The sequence below is a fragment of the Arachis hypogaea genome, chromosome 15 (assembly GCF_003086295.3).
Source record: "Arachis hypogaea cultivar Tifrunner chromosome 15, arahy.Tifrunner.gnm2.J5K5, whole genome shotgun sequence".
In the NCBI taxonomy this organism is placed as follows: Eukaryota; Viridiplantae; Streptophyta; class Magnoliopsida; order Fabales; family Fabaceae; genus Arachis; species Arachis hypogaea.
This window is the reverse complement of record NC_092050.1, coordinates 116,662,570-116,682,411: the sequence shown is the minus strand read 5'-3', so window position 1 is coordinate 116,682,411 and position 19,842 is coordinate 116,662,570. Positions and strand designations below refer to the sequence as shown.

The 19,842-nt window shown below is 39.9% G+C and overlaps 1 protein-coding gene and 1 non-coding gene across 2 annotated transcripts; both read right to left on the bottom strand.

Annotated features, from left to right (window-relative positions):
* Positions 1-10,776: 10,776 nt before the first annotated feature.
* Positions 10,777-12,069, bottom strand: LOC114925356 (uncharacterized). The gene has a single exon (XM_029292957.1). It carries the CDS (start codon positions 12,067-12,069, stop codon positions 10,777-10,779), a length of 1,293 nt encoding a protein of 430 aa, XP_029148790.1.
* A 5,380-nt stretch (positions 12,070-17,449) lies between these two features.
* LOC112753525 (small nucleolar RNA R71) lies at positions 17,450-17,557 on the bottom strand. Its single transcript, XR_003177910.1, has one exon. It is a non-coding gene; the product is annotated as a small nucleolar RNA R71 (small nucleolar RNA).
* Positions 17,558-19,842: the final 2,285 nt, after the last annotated feature.

Here is a 19,842-nt window from a genome sequence, read left to right as displayed (position 1 = left end):
CCAGAGAAGGTATGGTCAGGTAAAGATGTTTCTTATGATCATTTAAGAGTCTTTGGATGTAAAACTTTTGTTCATATTCCTAAAGATGAGAGATCTAAGCTTGATGTAAAGATTAGGCAATGTATTTTTATTGGCTATGGCATGGATGAGTTTGGTTACATGTTTTATGATCCTGTTAACAAAAAGGTGATTCGGAGTAGAGATGTTGTCTTTGTTGAAGACCAAACATTGAAGGATGTTGATAATGCGGAGAAGCCAATGGTTCAGCCTAGTGATGATTTTTCTGACTTGGATATTACTTCCTCTATGCCTATGGTAGAAGATGGTAGAGTTGAAGCTCAAAATAATGAGCATAATACAAGTGCAGGTGAAGATGGAACAATTGATCCGACACTTGATGAAGTTGGTGATGATGATCAAGATGAATGGTGCACGAAATTGTAATCTCAGGCAACGGCGCCAAAAACTCTGTACGCACGTCTTAATAAATTGTTTTTCATTCACAACTTCGATACAACTAACCAGCAAGTGCACTGGGTCGTCCAAGTAATAAACCTTACGTGAGTAAGGGTCGATCCCACGGAGATTATTGGTATGAAGCAAGCTATGGTCACCTTGTAAATCTCAGTCAGGCGGATATAAAATAGTTATGGAGTTTTCGAAAATAAATAATAAGGATAGAAATACTTATGTAAATCATTGGTGAGAATTTCAGATAAACGCATAGAGATGCTTTCGTTCCTCTGAACCTCTGCTTTCCTACTGTCTTCATCCAATCAATCTTACTCCTTTCTATGGCTGGCTTTATGTAAGGACATCACCGTTGTCAATGGCTACTTTGAATCCTCTCTGGAAAATGGTCCGATGTACTGTCACTACATGGCTAATCGTCTGGAGGCATCACCCCTGTCAATGGCTGCATCCTATCCTCTTGTGAAAATGGTCCAAATGCTCTGTCACAGCACGGCTAATCATCTGAGGTTCTCGATCATACTGGAATAGGATTCACCCTCCTTTTGCGTCTGTCACTACGCCCAGCACTCGCGAGTTTGAAGTTCGTCACAGTCATTCAATCCCAGAGTCCTACTCGGAATACCACAGACAAGGTTTAGACTTTCCGGACTCTCATGAATGCCGCCATCAATCTAGCTTATACCACGAAGATTCTGATTAAGAGATCCAAGAGATAATCATTCAATCGAAGGTAGAATGGAAGTGGTTGTCAGGCACGCGTTCATAGGGAATGATGATGATTGTCACGTTCATCACATTCAGGTTGGAGTGCGAATGAATATCTTAGAAGCGGAATAAGTTGAATTGAATAGAAAAACAGTAATACTTTGCATTAATCTTTGAGGAACAGCAGAGCTCCACACCTTAATCTATGGAGTGTAGAAACTCTACCGTTTGAAAATACATAAGTGAGAGGTCCAGGCATGGTCGAATGGCCAGCCCCCAAAACGTGATCACAGGATCAAAATACAATCCAGGATGTCAAATACAATAGTAAAAAGTCCTATTTATACTAAACTAGTTACTAGGGTTTACAGGAGTAAGTAATTGATGCATAAATCCACTTCCGGGGCCCACTTGGTGTGTGCTTGGGCTGAACTTGAATGTTTCACGTGCAGAGGCTCTTTCTGGAGTTGAACGCTAGGTTGTAACGTATTTCTGGCGTTCAACTCTGGTTTGTGACTTGTTTCTGGCGTTTAACTCCAGACAGCAGCGTAGAACTGGCGTTCAACGCCCTTTTACGTCATCAATCCTTATTCAAAGTATGGACTATTAAACATTGCTGGAAAGCCCTGGATATCTACTTTCCAACGCAATTGGAAGCGTGCCATTTTGAGTTTTGTAGCTCCAGAAAATCCACTTTGAGTGCAGAGAGGTCAGAATCCAACAGCATCAGCAGTCCTTCTTCAACCTCTGAATCTGATTTTTGCTCAAGTCCCTTAATTTCAGCCAGAAAATACCTGAAATCACAGAAAAACACACAAACTCATAGTAAAGTCCAGAAATGTGAATTTAACATAAAAACTAATGAAAACATCCCTAAAAGTAACTAGATTCTACTAAAAACATACTAAAAACAATGCCAAAAAGCGTATAAATTATCCGCTCATCACAACACCAAACTTAAATTGTTGCTTGTCCCCAAGCAACTGAAAATCAAATAGGATAAAAAGAAGAGAATATACTATAAATTCCAAACTATCAATGAAACATAGCTCCAATTAAATGAGCGGGACTTGTAGCTTTTTGCCTCTCGAATAGTTTTGGCATCTCACTTTATCCATTGAAGTTAAGAATGATTGGCATCTATAGGAACTCAGAGTTCAGATAGTGTTATTGATTCTCCTAGTTCAGTATGATGATTCTTGAACACAACTATTTTATGAGTCTTGGCCGTGGCCCTAAGCACTTTGTTTTCCAGTATTACCACCGGATACATAAATGCCACAGACACATAACTGGGTGAACCTTTTCAGATTGTGACTTAGCTTTGCTAAAGTCCCCAATTAGAGGTGTCTAGGGTTCTTAAGCACACTCTTCTTTTGCTTTGGACCTTGACTTTAACCGCTCAGTCTCAAGTTTTCACTTGACACCTTCACGCCACAAGCACATGGTTAGGGACAGCTTGGTTTAGCCGCTTAGGCCAGGATTTTATTCCTTTAGGCCCTCCTATCCACTGATGCTCAAAGGCTTGGGATCCTTTTTATTACCCTTGCCTTTTGGTTTCAAGGGTTACTGGCTTTTTGCTCTTGCCTTTTGGTTTTAAGAGCTTTTGGCTTTTTCTACTTGCTTTTTCTTTTTCTTTCTATTTTTTTCGCTATTTTTTTTCTGCAAGCTTTGTTCTTTGTTGCTTTTTCTTGCTTCAAGAATCATTTTTATGATTTTTCAGATTATCAAATAACATGTCTCCTTGTCATCATTCTTTCAAGAGCCAACATATTTAACATTCTTAAACAACAACTTCAAAAGACATATGCACTGTTCAAGCATTCATTCAGAAAACAAGAAGCATTGTCACCACATCAACATAATTAAACTAAGTTCAAGGATAAATTCGAAACTCATGTACTTCTTGTTCTTTTGAATTAAAACATTTTTCATTTAAGAGGGGTGATGGATTCATAGGACATTCATAACTTTAAGGCATAGTTACTAAATACTAATGATCATGTAATGAAGACACAAACATAGACAAGCACTTAACATAGAAAACGAAAAATAGAGAAAGTAAGAACAAGGAATGAGTCCACCTTAGTGATGGTGGCGTTTCCTTCTTGAGGAACCAATGATGTCCTTGAGCTCTTCTATGTCTCTTCCTTGTCTTTGTTGCTCCTCCCTTATTGCTTTTTGATCTTCTCTAATTTCATGAAGGATGATGGAGTGCTCTTGATGTTCCACCCTTAGTTGTCCCATGTTGGAACTTAATTCTCCTAGGGAGGTGTTGATTTGCTCCCAATAGTTTTATGGAGGAAGATGCATTTGAGGCATCTCCGGGATCTCATGGTGATGAGCTTCATGCGTCTCTTGAGATCCATGAATGGGCTCTCTTGCTTGCTCCATTCTTTTCTTAGTGATGGGCTTCTCTTCCTCAATGGGAATGTCTCCTTCTATAGAAGCTCCAGCTGAGTAACATAGATGGCAAATAAGATGAGGAAAAGCTAGCCTTGCCCCAGGAGAGGGCTTTTCGGCTATTTTGTAGAGTTCAAGGGAGATGACTTCATGAACTTCTACTTCTTCTCCAATCATGATGCTATGGATCATGATGGCCCGATCCACAATAACTTCAGATCGGTTGCTAGTGGGGATGATGGAGTGTTGGATGAATTCCAACCATCCTCTAGCTACAGGCTTGAGGTCCAGTCTTCTTAGTTGAACCGGCTTGCCTTTGGAGTCAATCTTCCATTGAGCTCCTTCCACACATATGTCCATGAGGACTTGGTCCAACCTTTGATTAAAGTTGACCCTTCTAGTGTAGGGGCGTGCATCTCCTTGCATCATAGGCAAGTTAAACGCCAATCTCTCATTCTCCGGACTAAAATCTAAGTATTTTCCCTGATCCATTGTAATATAATTCTTTGGGTTTGGGTTCTTACTTTGATCATGGTTCCTAGTGATCCATGCATTGGCATAGAACTCTTGAACCATTAAGATGCCGACTTGTTGGATGGGGTTTGTTAGAACTTCCCAACATCTTCTTTGGATTTCATGTTGGATCTCCGGATACTCATTCTTCTTGAGCTTGAAAGGGACCTCGGGGATCACCTTCTTCTTGACCACAACATCATAGAAGTGGTCTTGATGGGCTTTGGAGATGAACCTTTCCATCTCCCATGACTCGGAGGTGGAAGCTTTTGTCTTCCCTTTCCCTTTTCTAGAGGATTCTCCGGTCTTGGGTGCCATCAATGGTAATGGAAAAACAAAAAGCTTATGCTTTTACCACACCAAACTTAGAATATTGCTCGCCCTCGAGCAAGAGAAGAAAGAATAGATGAAGAAGAAGAAGAAAATATGGAGGAGAAGAGGGAGTGTATTCGGCCAAGAAGGGGAAGAGAGGGTTGTGTTGTGTGAAAATGAGGAAGAATGGAGGGCTATATATAGGGAAGGGAGGGGGGTAAGGTTCGGCCATAAGGGTGGGTTTTGGGTGGGAAAGTGATTTTGAATTTTGAAGGTAGGTGGAGTTTATGAGGTAGGTTTATGGGGAAGAGTGGATGGATGTGAGTGGTGAAGTGGTGATAGGGAAGAGAGATTGAGGTGATTGGTGAAGAGTTTTGGGGAAGAGTGTTTATGGGATTTTGTGAAAGAGCGGTGAGAAGAAGTGAGTGGAGGTAGGTGGGGATCCTGTGGGGTCCACAGATCCTGAGGTGATCAAGGATTTACAACCTTGCACCAAATTAGGCATGCAAAATGCCCTTGCACACAACTCTGGGCGTTCAGCGCCAGATTGGTGCTTGTTCTGGGCGTTGAACGCCCATATGTTGCCCATTTCTGGCGTTGAACGCCAGAACCATGCTTGTTCTGAGCGTTCAGCGCCAGCTCTTCTCTAGGGTGCAATTCTGGCGTTTAAACGCCCAGATGCTGCCCATTTTGGGCGTTCAGCGCCAGAACCATGGGTACAGAGAGAGATCCTTGAGTTTTAAACACAAGGTTGTCCTCATTTAATTGAAGGATCAATTCTCCTCTGTCCACATCAATCACAGCTCTTGCTGTGGCTAGGAAGGGTCTTCCAAGGATGATGAATTCATCCTCATCCTTCCCAGTATCTAGGACTATGAAATCAGCAGGGATGTAAAGGCCTTCAACCTTTACTAACACGTCCTCTACTTGTCCATAAGCCTGTTTTCTTGAATTGTCTGCCATCTCTAATGAGATTTTAGTGGCTTGTACCCCAAAGATTCCCAGTTTCTCTATTACAGAGAGGGGCATGAGATTTATCCCTGAACCAAGGTCACACAGAGCCTTTTCAAAGATCATGTTGCCTATGGTACAAGGTATTACGAACTTTCCAGGATCCATTTTCTTCTGAGGCAATGTCAGTTGATCCAGATCACTTAGTTCATTGGTGAACAAGGGAGGTTCATCTTCCCAAGTCTCAATAGTAAAAAGTCCTATTTATACTAAACTAGTTACTAGGGTTTATAGGAGTAAGTAATTGATGCATAAATCCACTTCCGGGGCCCACTTGGTGTGTGCTTGCGCTGAGCTTGAATGTTGCACGTGCAGAGGCTCTTTCTGGAGTTGAACGCCAGGTTGTAACGTATTTCTGGCGTTCAACTCTGGTTTGTGACTTGTTTCTGGCATTTAACTCCTGACAACAGCGTAGAACTGGCGTTCAACGCCCTTTTACGTCGTCAATCCTTATTCAAAGTATAGACTATTATATATTGATGGAAAGCCCTGGATGTCTACTTTCCAACGCAATTGGAAGCGAGCCATTTTGAGTTCTGTAGCTCCAGAAAATCCATTTTGAGTGCAGAGAGGTCAGAATCCAACAGCATCAGCAGTCCTTCTTCAACCTCTGAATCTGATTTTTGCTCAAGTCCCTCAATTTCAGCCAGAAAATACCTGAAATCATAGAAAAACACACAAACTCATAGTAAAATCCAAAAATGTGAATTTAACATAAAAACTAATGAAAACATCCCTAAAAGTAACTAGATTCTACTAAAAACATACTAAAAATAATGCCAAAAAGCGTATAAATTATCCGCTCATCAATGAACAACCAGCTTTAGAAATTCCTGCAAATGCACTTAGAAGGTCTACAAGAGAGAGGAAGCCTTCGTCAAGGTATTCTCCACATGAGTTTGTTTTGTTGACTGATGGGGGAGAACCTGAATGCTTTGGAGAGGCTGTTGAAGATGAAAGCAAAGCTCAATGGCTTGAAGCTATGCAAGAAGAAATGAAGTCCTTACTTGAGAATGATACCTATGAGTTGGTGAAGCTACCGAAGGGTATGCGAGTTTTGAAGAACAAATGGATATTCAGAATCAAGAATGAAGAACACAATTTTAATCCTCGGTATAAGGCTAGATTGGTTGTTAGAGGTTTTAGACAGAGAAAAGGTGTTGATTATGAGGAAATCTTTTCTCCTGTTGTGAGGATGTCATCCATTCGTGCTGTGCTTGGATTAACAGCGTCTCTTGATTTGGAGATTGGGCAAATGGATGTGAAGACAGCTTTTCTTCATGGTGATTTAGACAAGGAGATCTACATGGAGCAACCGGAGGACTTTGTTGTTAAAGGAAAGGAAGATTTTGTGTGCAAGCTTAAGAAGAGTCTTTATGGGTTGAAGCAAGCTCCAAGACAGTGGTACAAGAAGTTTGAATCTGTTATGGGGAAGCATGGTTAGCATAAGACAACTTCAGATCATTGTGTATTTGTGCAAAAATTTTCTGATGATGATTTTATCATTCTTTTGCTTTATGTGGATGATATTTTGATTGTGGGCAAGAATGCTTTGAGGATTAATGAGTTGAAGAAACAATTGAGCAAGTTCTTTGCTATGAAGGACTTGGGTCCTGCCAAACAAATTTTGGGCATGACTATTACTCGTTATAGAGATTCCAAGAAGCTTTATTTGTCACAGGAGAAGTACATAAAGAAGGTGCTTCAAAGGTTTGGCATGAATGATGCCAAATGTGTTGCTAGTTCTTTTGCTCCTCATTTTAAGTTGAGTACCAAGCAGTGTCCAACCACTGATGAGGAGAAACAAGCAATGGATGAAATTCCTTATGCCTCAGCTGTTGGAAGCTTGATGTATGCTATGATATGTACTAGACCAGACATTGCTCATGCGGTTGGTACTGTGAGTCGTTTTCTCTCTAATCCAGGTAAAGAACATTGGAATGCTGTTAAATGGATTATGAGATATCTCAAAGGTATAACTAACTTGAGTTTGAGTTTTGGTGGTGAGAAACCTTTGCTAGTTGGCTTTACTGATGCAGACATGGCAGGAGATATTGATTCTCGAAATTCTACTTCAGGTTATTTGGTCAAGTTTGCAGGGGAGCTATTTCATGGCAGTCAAGGCTACAAAAGTGTGTTGCACTTTCTACCACAGAGGCAGAGTTTATTGCAGCAACTGAAGCATGTAAAGAGTTGTTGTGGATGAAGAAGTTTTTTGCAGCACTTGGTTTCAAGCAAGACCATTATGTGTTGTTGTGTGATAGCCAAAGTGCTATTCATCTTGCCAAGAATTCTACTTTTCATCCAAGATCTAAACATATTGATGTTAGGTATCACTGGATACGGGATGTGTTAGATTTCAAGTTGTTGAAACTTGAGAAAGTTCACACTGATGACAATGGTGCTGATATGATGACAAAAGCATTGTCAAGAGAAAAGTTTGAAACGTGTTGTTTGATCGCCGGAATGGCGAGAGCCTCCACCTAGTCGAGAAAGGGGAGATTTGTTGGGTTTTTTTCTCTCCTTTGTGAGGCCCAAGCCCAACATTTTGGAGGTGTATTCTTGCACCCTAGTGTCACAACCCTAATTCAGATTTTGGAGGTCATTTTGAGAAAAAGAGAGTAGCCACCAAGTGAGAGAGAAGGGGAAAAACAGAATTCCCGTTTTTGCCCAAAGCAGTAAATTTCAAATGGCAGTTTCTCAGTTGTTCACCGTTGGATCAGCTTGAAATTTAAACTACGTGTTTTTATCATCTTGTTCTTCATTCTGGTTGGTGAAGATGATGATTAAGGATTTGCAGTGAGAGAAATTGGCTTCGCAAGATAGAAATTAGGTTTTCCATTTTTACACAGAGCAGAAATCTTGGAACGGCAGTTTCTCATTTTTTTACTGTTGGATCGACGTGATATTTAAACTGTAGATTCTTCACATATTGTTATTCATTCTGGGCGGTGGAGATTTTAATTGGAGGTCTGAAGAGGGAGAAATTGGCTTCGACATCAGCTCTGTTTTTTTGGGTATATTTCATCTTCTTGCTTCTGATTTGTAAGCTTTAGTGCTTTGATGTTTTGGCTGGTTATATGTACTTTTTTGTGCTTTGTTTGAGACTCTCTTATACCTCATTTGATTATAGTAGAGCTATTTCATTATTCTGGACGACTCGTGGTTTTTACCTCTCACATTGAGGGGGTTTTCAACGTTAAAATCTCGGTGTTCTTATTATTGCTTTACTTGCTATATTTGCTTGTTATAGTTGCTGCCATATTGTGTTGTGAGTGTTTCCATATTGTTCTTGGGTTGGACATTTGTGTCATTTCCGCTGCTAGGCTCTTTCACTTCCCAGTTCGTTTCTAATTAATCCTCCACAAGTTGCATTTTCTAGATTCCTATTTGAAGCCCCATTAGTATTTAATTTCATCCAGGTGCTATTGGGAGGGAAAACCCAAGCGACATTGAGTTCTATTCTTCTTTCCACAGGCTTTATTATCTCTTCCTTTCTGAAAGCTTCTAAAATAGCTTTCCCATATGACTTAATCACAAGAAGCTGATTTAGAGGTCTCTAAAAATGGGGTTAAAAAATTTCCTTATTTCTCTATTTCCATAACCACCAACAAGTGGTTAGGAATTGTGTTATCCAAGGAATTTGGTTATGGCGCCCGATTTCAGAAGAGAGATCCCATCTGAGCCAAACCTCGAAGGAAGCTCTAAAGAAGTTATGGAGGTGAGAGGGATTATCTGGGTCCAAACCATCGAAGCTGCCGGGTAGTCTCTCAAAATATGTGTGTAATCCTCAACTGTACCATAGCATCTATGACAAAAAGGGGATGTTCCAAAAATCCTACTCCTTCTTTCTGCTGTCATTAATTTTTTATGGGTTAACATCCAAGCAAGACACTTTAGTTTTTGGGGTCCTTTCCATCTCCATATCATCATTCAAATTTGATCCCAAGTCTCAGGTTGGTTAGCAATTTTGTGATACATGGATGCCGCAGAGAATTCTCTACTTTGTGATAGGTTCCATAGGATCCTATCTTCCCCTAATTCATCCACAGGCGGGTGAATGGCGTGGATTTGATGAACAATATTTTTAGGCAAGAATCTTCTTAAAAAAGGTAGATCCCATTCTTGTTCTTGATTAATAGCTTCCGCTACTGTGAGATTTTGGAGGTTTGGTGGGATTGGATTGATAACTTTATTGATTAATGCTTGTTCTCCTTTAACCCAGCTATCATGCCAGATTTTTTATAGAAGTTCCATCTCCAACAGCATATGAGATATTCTGCTTGAACCTTTCCCGAATCTTCACTATGCTCTTCCACAGCCCAGAGTCTGCTGCTTTGCACTCAATCTTTTGCAGAAGATTATTACCTCTGCCATATTTACCATAGATCACTTGAGCCCATCTCGCATGCTTTTCTGTTAGAAGCCTCCAACACTATTTTGTCAGAAGTGCTTCGTTCATCCAGGTTAGTTTTCAAAAACCCAATCCACCATTTCTTTTTGGTTTGCAAATTATATTCTATCCCACACTATGAAATTTTCTCTCTCCTTGTTTATTACCCCATATAAATTGTTTCTCTAATTTCTCCACTTCTTGACATATTCCTTTTGGCAGTTGACTATGCATCATCTCATAATTTAGGGAAGGTAAAATAATCGACTGTGCAAGAGTTATTCTCCCTACAAAGGTGAGGCAATTAGCTTTCCAGCGACTCAATTTATTCTTTATTCTTTCTATAGCTCCTCTGTAATTCTCCTTTTTAACTTTGTCATTTGTTATCATGGCTCCAAGATATTTCCCTATGTTTTCTAGCTGGTTGTACCCACTGCATCTAGTGATATCTTCTTTTAGATCATGTTCAATATTTCTTGAGAAGATTATTGATGATTTTGTTGTATTAACTTTCAGTCCAGATGCCTGGCAGAATCTATTCAATGTGTCCAGGAGTTTCTTCAATTGGTTTTTGGAAGCATCTGCAAACAAGATAAGGTCGTCTGCAAATAGAAGGTGAGATATAAGGGGCCCTTCCCTCCCTGCTTTGACAGGGATCCAATTTTCTTTTGTCACTTCTTCCTCTATCATGTGAGAAAATTTTTTCATAGTTATTATGAACAGGTAGGGTGACATAGGGTCTCCCTGCCTGATTCCTCTTGTAGGGAGGAAAGCTTCAGTTTGGCAGCCATTCTATAATAGCTTGTATTCTACTGAAGTTATGCATTTCATTATTAATTGTTTAAAGTGGCTTGTTAACCCAAATTCTTCCAAACAATCTTCAATAAAACTCCACCTAAGCCTGTCATAAGCTTTTTTGAAATCAATTTTGATCGCTATGAACTTTTTCTTTCCTTTCAGCCTTCTCATATGATGGTTAATCTCTTTAGCAATGATGACATTGCCATGGATGACACGTCCAGGTACAAAACTTGCTTGGTTATAAATTCAGGACATTGGACCTTAGGTATGAGAGAGATGAGAGTTTGATTGATACTTTTTATATCACTGGGTTGGTTCCACAAAAAACGGATGCAAGATGTGAATGAGACTTTGATAAGATCCCAGTTATCTTTAAAAAAATAAGCTGGGAATCCATCTTCCCCCGGTGCCTTCAAAGAACCTATGCTGTTAAGTGCCTTATAGATTTTAATGCTGGTAGGGGGATGTGAAAGCGCTAATCTGTGATGTTCTTCCGTAGGGGGGTAGGTTAGATCTGTTTCTAAAGAGGCGTGGTCTGGGCACTCTTTTTTATATAGATTATGGAAGAATTCCGTAGCTGCAGATTTGACTTCTTCAGCATCTTCGTTCCAAGTTCCATCTCCCTTTCTTAACTTAACTATTCTATTTTTCCTCCGTCTCATGGTTGTCTTGGTATGGTAGAAATGAGTGTTTATATCGCCGTCTACTATCCATTGTTGTCTTGAATTTTGCAACAATAACAGCTTCTCTTGGTCTAAAATAGTCGCCAACTCTCTTGACAGTTCCTTTTCCAGATCATCTAAAAAGGGGTTGCAGCCATAGGAATGAGCATTTTGTATTCCTGCAATTCTGTTAAGAATTCTTCTTTTTCTTCTGAAGAGGTTTCCAAACACGTCTTTGTTCCATTTTTGGAGTTTTTCGATGATGTCCTTTATAGCCATGGAAAGAGGAAAGTCCCACTTCCAAGCTGAATTAAGGAAATCTTTGAAAGAATGGTGAGTTCTCCATATAATTTCAAATCTAAAAGGCTTATCTCCCAAATCCAATCTCTCCGGCTTTAGTCTGACCAAGATAGGGTGATGGTCAGAATTCACCCTGGGTAAGACTTCAACTCTAGCATCCCCAAAATCCCTCCTCCAATCTATATTCGCAAGTGCTCTATCTAGTCTTTTAAAGACTCTCTCCATACCCTCACGCTGAGCACCTTTCCACGTGAATTTGGACCCCACATATTCTAAGTCCACCAAATTATATTTATTCACCCAATTCTGAAATCTTCGACAAGCATTTGTATCAACCCAAGCTCCCCCTTTCTTTTCATACTCATAAGCTATGTCATTAAAATCGCCCACCAACATCCAAGGTCTTCCCATGTTTTGAGCCAAATCAAATAACTTCTCCCACAGGTCTCTTCTTAGAGTTTCTTGTGGACTAGCATAGACTGCAGTTAACGCCATGGCCTGTGACCAAGCTCAGTTAACTCCATATGAACAAATTGATAATAAGACTCATTTATATTAATCATAAGGGAATCATTATTCCAAAGCACCCAATTCCTCCACTGAAACCTGCAGCTTCTTCCCGATAAGAATATATAAAACCCAGGTCTCTAACTACCTCCTTAGCTTTGCTTCCACTACATCGAGTTTCATACAGCAACACTATAAGAGGTTTTTTCTGTCTGACAATTTCTTTAAGGGTGCGAATTAAAGCTTGATTCGCAATCCCTCTAATATTCCAGGCTAAAATGATCATAATAACACTAGAGGAGCAGAAAGAAAAGTGACATCTATACATGAATCCTGCTACAAAAGACAGAGACAAACTAATTACATTGCATCTCCTCTCCTTATTAGAGAGTTTCTTCCATCTGCATGTTAGCATTTTGCCTTTCAGCCTGCTTCTCTTCTATTCTCTCCACTTTTCCCATAGCCTCCGAGAGAGCATCTGGATCTAAAGATTCAATTTCTGTTTGCTTCGGATCAGGAGGTTCCTCCATTTGAGAGGTTGACAATGGTGTTTCATTAATAACCTTTGTTAGGAGTGGGCTATCTGGGGTCTGGTCCTTCCAATTCCTTTGGAAGTGGGTTTTTCGTTGGGATAAGCTAGTAGTATTGATTGTTGTGGATATGGTCTTGGATCTAAGTGAAGATTCAGGTTAGAGGAAGGGGATGAAATTAAAAATGGGCTAGGAGCAGGTATATTTTGATTAACTGTTGTTGGTTGTGTTTTTTTCTATATAAGTTGGACTTTTTGGGTTGCAGAGTTGTTGTTCTGGGTTTTTGGGCTTAAAATGGGTTTGGTTGTATTGCGGGTATCAGCATAGTGGGTCAGGTTAGAAATTCTTTAAGTAGCACGCTCCTTTTTGCCTAGGTCATATTCCTTCTGGATTAGCTTCTCTCCTTCCGTTGGAACATTCTCATTCTCTACCTCTTCATTTTGCAGTACATCAAATCTGGTATTCCCTCCACTAACCTGTCTTTTTCCTCCACCATTCCCCCACTACTTGTACCCTCCCCTGCTTTCGTATTTCTTCTGCCACGTGTAGGATGTTGAACCAACATCCATGGCCCAAAGCCTACTGTTGTTTCAGAAATTACCTCTTTGTCCTTGTTATTTTTTGTTGGACCACATTGCCCCTTTCTTCTACCTCTTGCATTGGTTCAATAGCTACTGCATTACCCTGATTCATGGCTACCTGAGTTTTTTTTTCTTCAAACAGTCCTCCTTTTCATGTCCCACTCTTCCACACTTGAAGCAGACTTGGTGCAGCCCCTCATACTCAATAGTATGATTAATTCCATTGATTTGGTATTGTGACACTAAGGGCTTGTCTAAATCAACTTCCACACAGATTCTCGCAAACTTTTCTCTTGAGACTTCTGCTGTATTAGAGTCAATTTTCAACATTTTTCCAATTATGTTGCCAATTTTTCCCAAAATAGTTCTGTTGTAATATTTGATGAGCGGATAATTTATACGCTTTTTCGCATTATTTTTAGTATATTTTTAGCATGTTTTAGTAAGTTTTTATTATGTTTTTATTAGTTTTTAAATAAAAATCACTCTTCTGGACTTTACTATGAGTTTGTATGTTTTTCTATGATTTCAGGTATTTTCTGGCTGAAATTGAGGGACCTGAGCAAAAATCTGATTCAGAGGCTGAAAAAGGACTGCAGATGCTGTTGGATTCTGACCTCCCTGCACTCAAAGTGGATTCTCCGGAGCTACAGAAGCCCAATTGGCGCGCTCTCAATTGCGTTGGAAAGTAGACATCTTGGGCTTTCCAGCAATATATAATAGTCCATACTTTTCCTGAGATTTGATGGCCCAAACAGGCGTTCAAAGACAGCTCAAGAATTCTGGCGTTTAACTCCAAAACTGGCATAAAAGCTGAAGTTAAATGCCCAAACTGGCACAAAAGCTGGCGTTTAACTCCAAGAAAAGTCTCTACATAAAAATGCTTCAATGCTCAGCCCAAGCACACACCAAGTGGGCCCGGAAGAAGATTTCTGCATTAATTACTGATTTCTGTAACCCTAGGCTACTAGTTTTCTATAAATAGGACCTTTTGCTATTGTGTTTTCATACTTTGAATCTTTGAGTAGTCTTATGCTATCTTAGATCACGTTTTGGGGGCTGGCCTCACGGCCATGCCTAGACCTTGTTCTTATGTATTTTCAACGGTAGAGTTTTTACACACCATAGATTAAGGTGTGGAGCTCTGCTGTACCTCGAGTATTAATGCAATTACTATTGTTCTTCTATTCAATTCAGCTTATTCTTGTTCTAAGATATCACTTGTTCTTCAACTTGATGAATGAGATGATCCGTGACACTCATCATCATTCTCACCTATGAACGTGTGCCTGACAACCACCTCCGTTCTACCTTCGATTGAGTGTTTATCTCTTGGATTCCTTAATCAGAATCTTCGTGGTATAAGCTAGAATTGATGGCGGCATTCTTGAGAATGCGGAAGGTCTAAACCTTGTCTGTGGTATTCTGAGTAGGATTCAAGGATTGAATGACTGTGACGAGCTTCAAACTCGTGATTGTGGGGTGTTAGTGACAGGCGCAAAAGAATCACTGGATTCTATTCCGACATGATCGAGAACCGACAGATGAATAGCCGTGCTGTGACAGAGTGCGTTGAACATTTTCACTGAGAGGACAGGATTGTAGCCACTGACAACAGTGATGCCCAACATACAGCTTGCCATGGAAAGGAGTAAGAAGGATTGGATAAAGACAGTAGGAAAGCAGAGAGACGGAAGGGACAAAGCATCTTCATACGCTTATCTGAAATTCTCACCAATGAATTACATAAGTATCTCTATCTTTATTTTATGTTTTATTTATCTTTTAATCATTCATCCTCCATAACCATTTGAATCCGCCTGACTGAGATTTACAAGATGACCATAGCTTGCTTCATACCAACAATCTCCGTGGGATCGACCCTTACTCACGTAAGGTTTATTACTTGGACGACCCAGTGCACTTGCTGGTTAGTTGTGATAAAGAGTTGAGATTACAATTGTGCGTACCAAGTTTTTGGCGCCGTTGCCGGGGATTGAACGAATGAACGAACATCAATTTCGCATACCAAGTTTTTGGCGCCGTTGCCGGGGATTGTTCGAGTTTGGACAACTGACGGTTCATCTTGTTGCTTAGATTAGGTACTTTTCCTTTTTATTTTTCGAAAAAATTTTCAAAAAATACAAAAAAGATTTTCTATTTTGTTCTTCAGAGTTTTTAAGAATGAATTCTAGAGTTTCATGATGATTTGTTGAAGTCTGGCTGGCTGTGAAGCCATGTCTAATCTTATTGGACCGAGGTTTCAATTTATCATCACAAGAGCTTGTTGATTCCTATCAATTTTGCTGTTGTTAGCATTGATCTGCTAAAGCTTGGCTGGCCATTGGCCATGTCTAATGTTTTGGACCGGAGCTTTCACTGAAAGCTTGGCTGGCTGTGAAGCCATGTCTAATTCCTGGACCGGAGTCTTAGACTAGCATTGCAATGATTCCTGGAATTCTCATTAAGAATTTTGAACCCTTATTTTTTCTTTTCCACTCAATTTTCGAAAAAAAAAGGACAAAAAAAATTTGTAAAATCATAAAATCAAAAATATTTTATGTTTCTTGTTTGAGTCTAGTGTCTCATTTTAAGTTTGGTGTCAATTGCATGTCTTTATTCTTCTAATTTTCGAAAGTTACATGCATTGTGTTCTTCATTAATCTTCAAGAAGTTCTTGATGATTTCCTTGCTCTGATCTTTAAATTCTCTTGTCTTGTGTGTTTTGTTGTTTTTCACATGCATTTTCATATTGTTATAGTCCTTAGTATACAAACTTCTAAGTTTGGTGTCTTGCATGCATTGTTTATTTGAATTTAGTTTTCATGTTTAGTTGCATTTTGATCATTTCTCATCATTAAAATTCAAAATTTTTTTCAAAAATTGTGTCTTTTCAAGTCAATAATACAGAGAATTGAAGATTCAGAACATACAGCAGATGAATCACACAGAAAAAGTTGGGCGTTCAAAACGCCCAGTGAAGAAGGAAAACTGGCGTTTAAACGCTAGCCATAGTACCTGGCTGGGCGTTTAACGCCTAAAAGGGTAGCATTTTGGGCGTTAAACGCCAGAATGGATACCATTCTGGGCGTCTAATGCCAGGATGACACAAGAGGGAAGATTTTGGTTTTAATGCACATTTTTTTCAAGTTTTCATAATTTTTCAAAATCAAATCTTTTTCAAATCATATCTTTTCAATCATATATTTTCAAAATCAATTTCTTTCCATTTTCAAAAATACTTGCTAACAATTAATGATTTGATTCAAAACTTTCAAGTGTGTTGCCTTTTCTGTTAAGAAAGGTTTAATGTCTGAATCATATCTTTTAAATTTCTTGTTAGCCAAGTCATTAATTTTAAAAATCAAATCTTTTTTTAACTATTTTTCAATCATATCTGTTTAAAACCACACCTTTTCAATCATATCTTCTTAATCACATCTTTTTCAAAATAGTTTTCAATCATATCTTTTTTATTTCTAATTTCAAAATCTTTTTAATTTATTTTCGAAAATTCTTTCCCTCTTCTCACATCCTTCTATTTAAGGACTAACACTCCTCCACTATCAATAATTCGAACTCTATCCCTCTTGATAAGTTCGAATTCTTCTCTTTCTACCTCCTCCTTCTATTCTTCTTTTCCTCTGACACCTCAAGGAATCTCTATACTGTGACATAGAGGATTCCATACTTTCTTGTTCTCTTCTCTTTCATATGAGCAGGAGCAAAGACAAAGGCATTCTTGTTGACGCTGACCCTAAACCTGAAAGGTCCTTGAAGCGAAAGCTAAGAGAAGCTAAGGCACAACCCTCTGAAGAGGACCTAACAGAAATCTTCAAACTAGAAGAAGATATGGCAGCCGAGAACAACAACAATGCCAACAATGCAAGGAAGGTGCTTGGTGACTTTACTGCACCTACTCCCGACTTCTATGGGAGAAGCATCTCAATCCCTGCCATTGGAGCAAACAACTTTGAGCTGAAGCCTCAATTAGTTTCTCTAATGCAACAGAACTGCAAGTTTCATGGACTTCCATTGGAAGATCCTCATCAGTTTTTAGCTGAATTCTTGCAAATCTATGACACTGCCAAGACCAATGGGGTTTACCCTGAAGTCTATAGACTTATGCTATTCCCTTTTGCTGTAAGAGACAGAGCTAGGATATGGTTGGACTCACAACCTAAGGAAAGCCTGAACTCTTGGGAAAAGCTAGTCAATGCCTTCTTGGCAAAATTCCTTCCACCTCAAAAATTGAGGAAGCTTAGAGTGGAAGTCCAAACCTTCAGATAGAAGGAAGGTGAATCCCTCTATGAAGCTTGGGAAAGATACAAGCAATTGATCAGAAGGTGCCCTTCTGACATGCTTTCAGAATGTAGCATCATAGGTATTTTCTATGATGGTCTGTCTGAACTATCCAAGATGTCATTGGATAGCTCTGCTGGAGGATCTCTTCATCTAAAGAAGACGCATACAGAAGCTCAAGAACTCATTGAAATGGTTGCAAATAACCAATTCATGTACACTTCTGAAAGGAATCCTGTGAATAATGGGACAAATCAGAAGAAAGGAATTCTTGAGATTGATACTCTGAATGCCATATTGGCTCAGAACAAAATATTGACTCAGCAAGTCAATATGATTTCTCAAAGCCTGTCTGGAATGCAAGTTGTACCAGGCAGTACTAAGGACGCTTCATCTGAAGAAGAAGCTTATGATCCTGAGAACCCATCTATGGAAGAGGTGAATTACATGGGAGAACCCTATGGAAACACCTACAATCCTTCATGGAGAAATCATCCAAATCTCTTATGGAAGGATCAACAGAGACCTCAACAAGGTTTTAACAACAATAATAGTGGAAGAAACAGGTTTAGCAACGGCAAGCCTTTTTCATCATCTTCTCAGCAACAGACAGAGAATTTTAAGCAGAGCCACTCTGACTTAGCAACCATGGTCTCTGATCTAATTAAAACCACTCAAAGTTTCATGACTGAAACAAGGTCCTCCATTAGAAATTTAGAGGCACAAGTGGGTCAGCTGAGTAAGAAAGTTACTGAACTCCCTCCTAGTACTCTACCAAGCAATACAGAAGAGAATCCAAAAGGAGAGTGCAAAGCCATCAACATGGCCGAATTTGGAGAGGAGGAAGAGGCAGTGATTCCCACTGAGGAAGACCTCAATGGACGCCCACTGACCTCGATGGAGTTACCTAATGAGGAACCATGGGAATCTAAGGCTCATTCTGAGACCATAGAGATTCCATTGAATTTACTTCTGCCATTCATGAGCTCTGAAGAGTATTCTTCCTCTGAAGAGGATGAAAATGTTACTGAAGAGCAAGTTGCTAAGTACCTTGGAGCAATCATGAAGCAAAATGACAAGTTATTTGGTAATGAGACTTGGGAGAATGAACCTCCATTTCTCATCAAAGAACTGGATAACTTGACTAGGCAGAGATTACCTCAAAAGAGACAGGACCATGGAAAGTTCTCAATCCCTTGTACCATAGGCACCATGACCTTTGAGAAGGCTCTGTGTGACCTAGGATCAAGCATAAACCTCATGCCTCTCTCTGTGATGGAGAAGCTAGGAATCATTGAGGTACAAGCTGCAAGAATCTCACTAGTGATGGCAGACAATTCAAAGAAACAAGCTTATGGACTTGTAGAGGATGTCTTGGTAAAGGTTGGAGATCACTACATCCCTGCTGATTTCATAGTCCTAGAGACTGGGAAGTGCATGGATGAATCTATCATCCTTGGCAGACCCTTCCTAGCCACAGCAAAAGTTGTGATAGATGTTGACAGAGGAGAATTGATCATTCAAGTGAATGAAGACTCCCTTGTGTTTAAAGCTCAAGGATATCCCTCTGTCACCATGGAGAGGAAGCATGAAGAGCTTCTCTCAATACAGAGTCAAACAGAGCCCCCACAGTCAAACTCTAAGTTTGGTGTTGGGAGGTTCCAACATTGCTCTGAACATCTGTGAGGCTCCATGAGAGCCCACTGTCAAGCTACTGACATTAAAGAAGCGCTTGTTGGGAGGCAACCCAATGTTATATCTATCTATTTTCCATTGTTATTTTATGTTTTCTGTAGGTTGATGATCATGTGAAGTCACAAAAATAATTGAAAAAGCAAAAACAGAATGAAAAACAGAGAAAAAAACAGCACACCCTGGAGGAAAAGCTTGCTGGCGTTTAAATGCCAGTAAGGCCAGCAAATGGGCGTTTAACTCCCAGTCTGGCACCATTCTGGGCATTTAACGCCAGAAATGGGCACCAGACTGGCGTTTAACGCCAGGAATGGGCAAGGAGCTGGCGTTAAACACCAGAAAAGGGCACCAGCCCGGCGTTTAACGCCAGGTTTGGCAACAAGGGGCGTTTTGCACGCCAATTGGTGCAGGGATGAGATATCCTTGACACCTCAGGATCTGTGGACCCCACAGAATCCCCACCTACCCTACCACTCTCTCTCCTTCACCCATTCACCAATCACCTCAAATACCTCTTCCCAAAAAAAAAACCCCTCACCTATTAAATCCCACCATTCTCTTCACCACTCACATCCATCCTTCATAAAACCCCACCTACGTCACCATTCAAATTCAAACCACTTTTCCTCCCAAACCCACCCTCTATAGCCGAACCC

Coding starts and splice junctions, on each gene's coding strand:
- LOC114925356 (XM_029292957.1), bottom strand. CDS start 12,069: ATGGCGTTAACTGCAGTCTATGCTAGTCCACAAGAAACTCTAAGAAGA.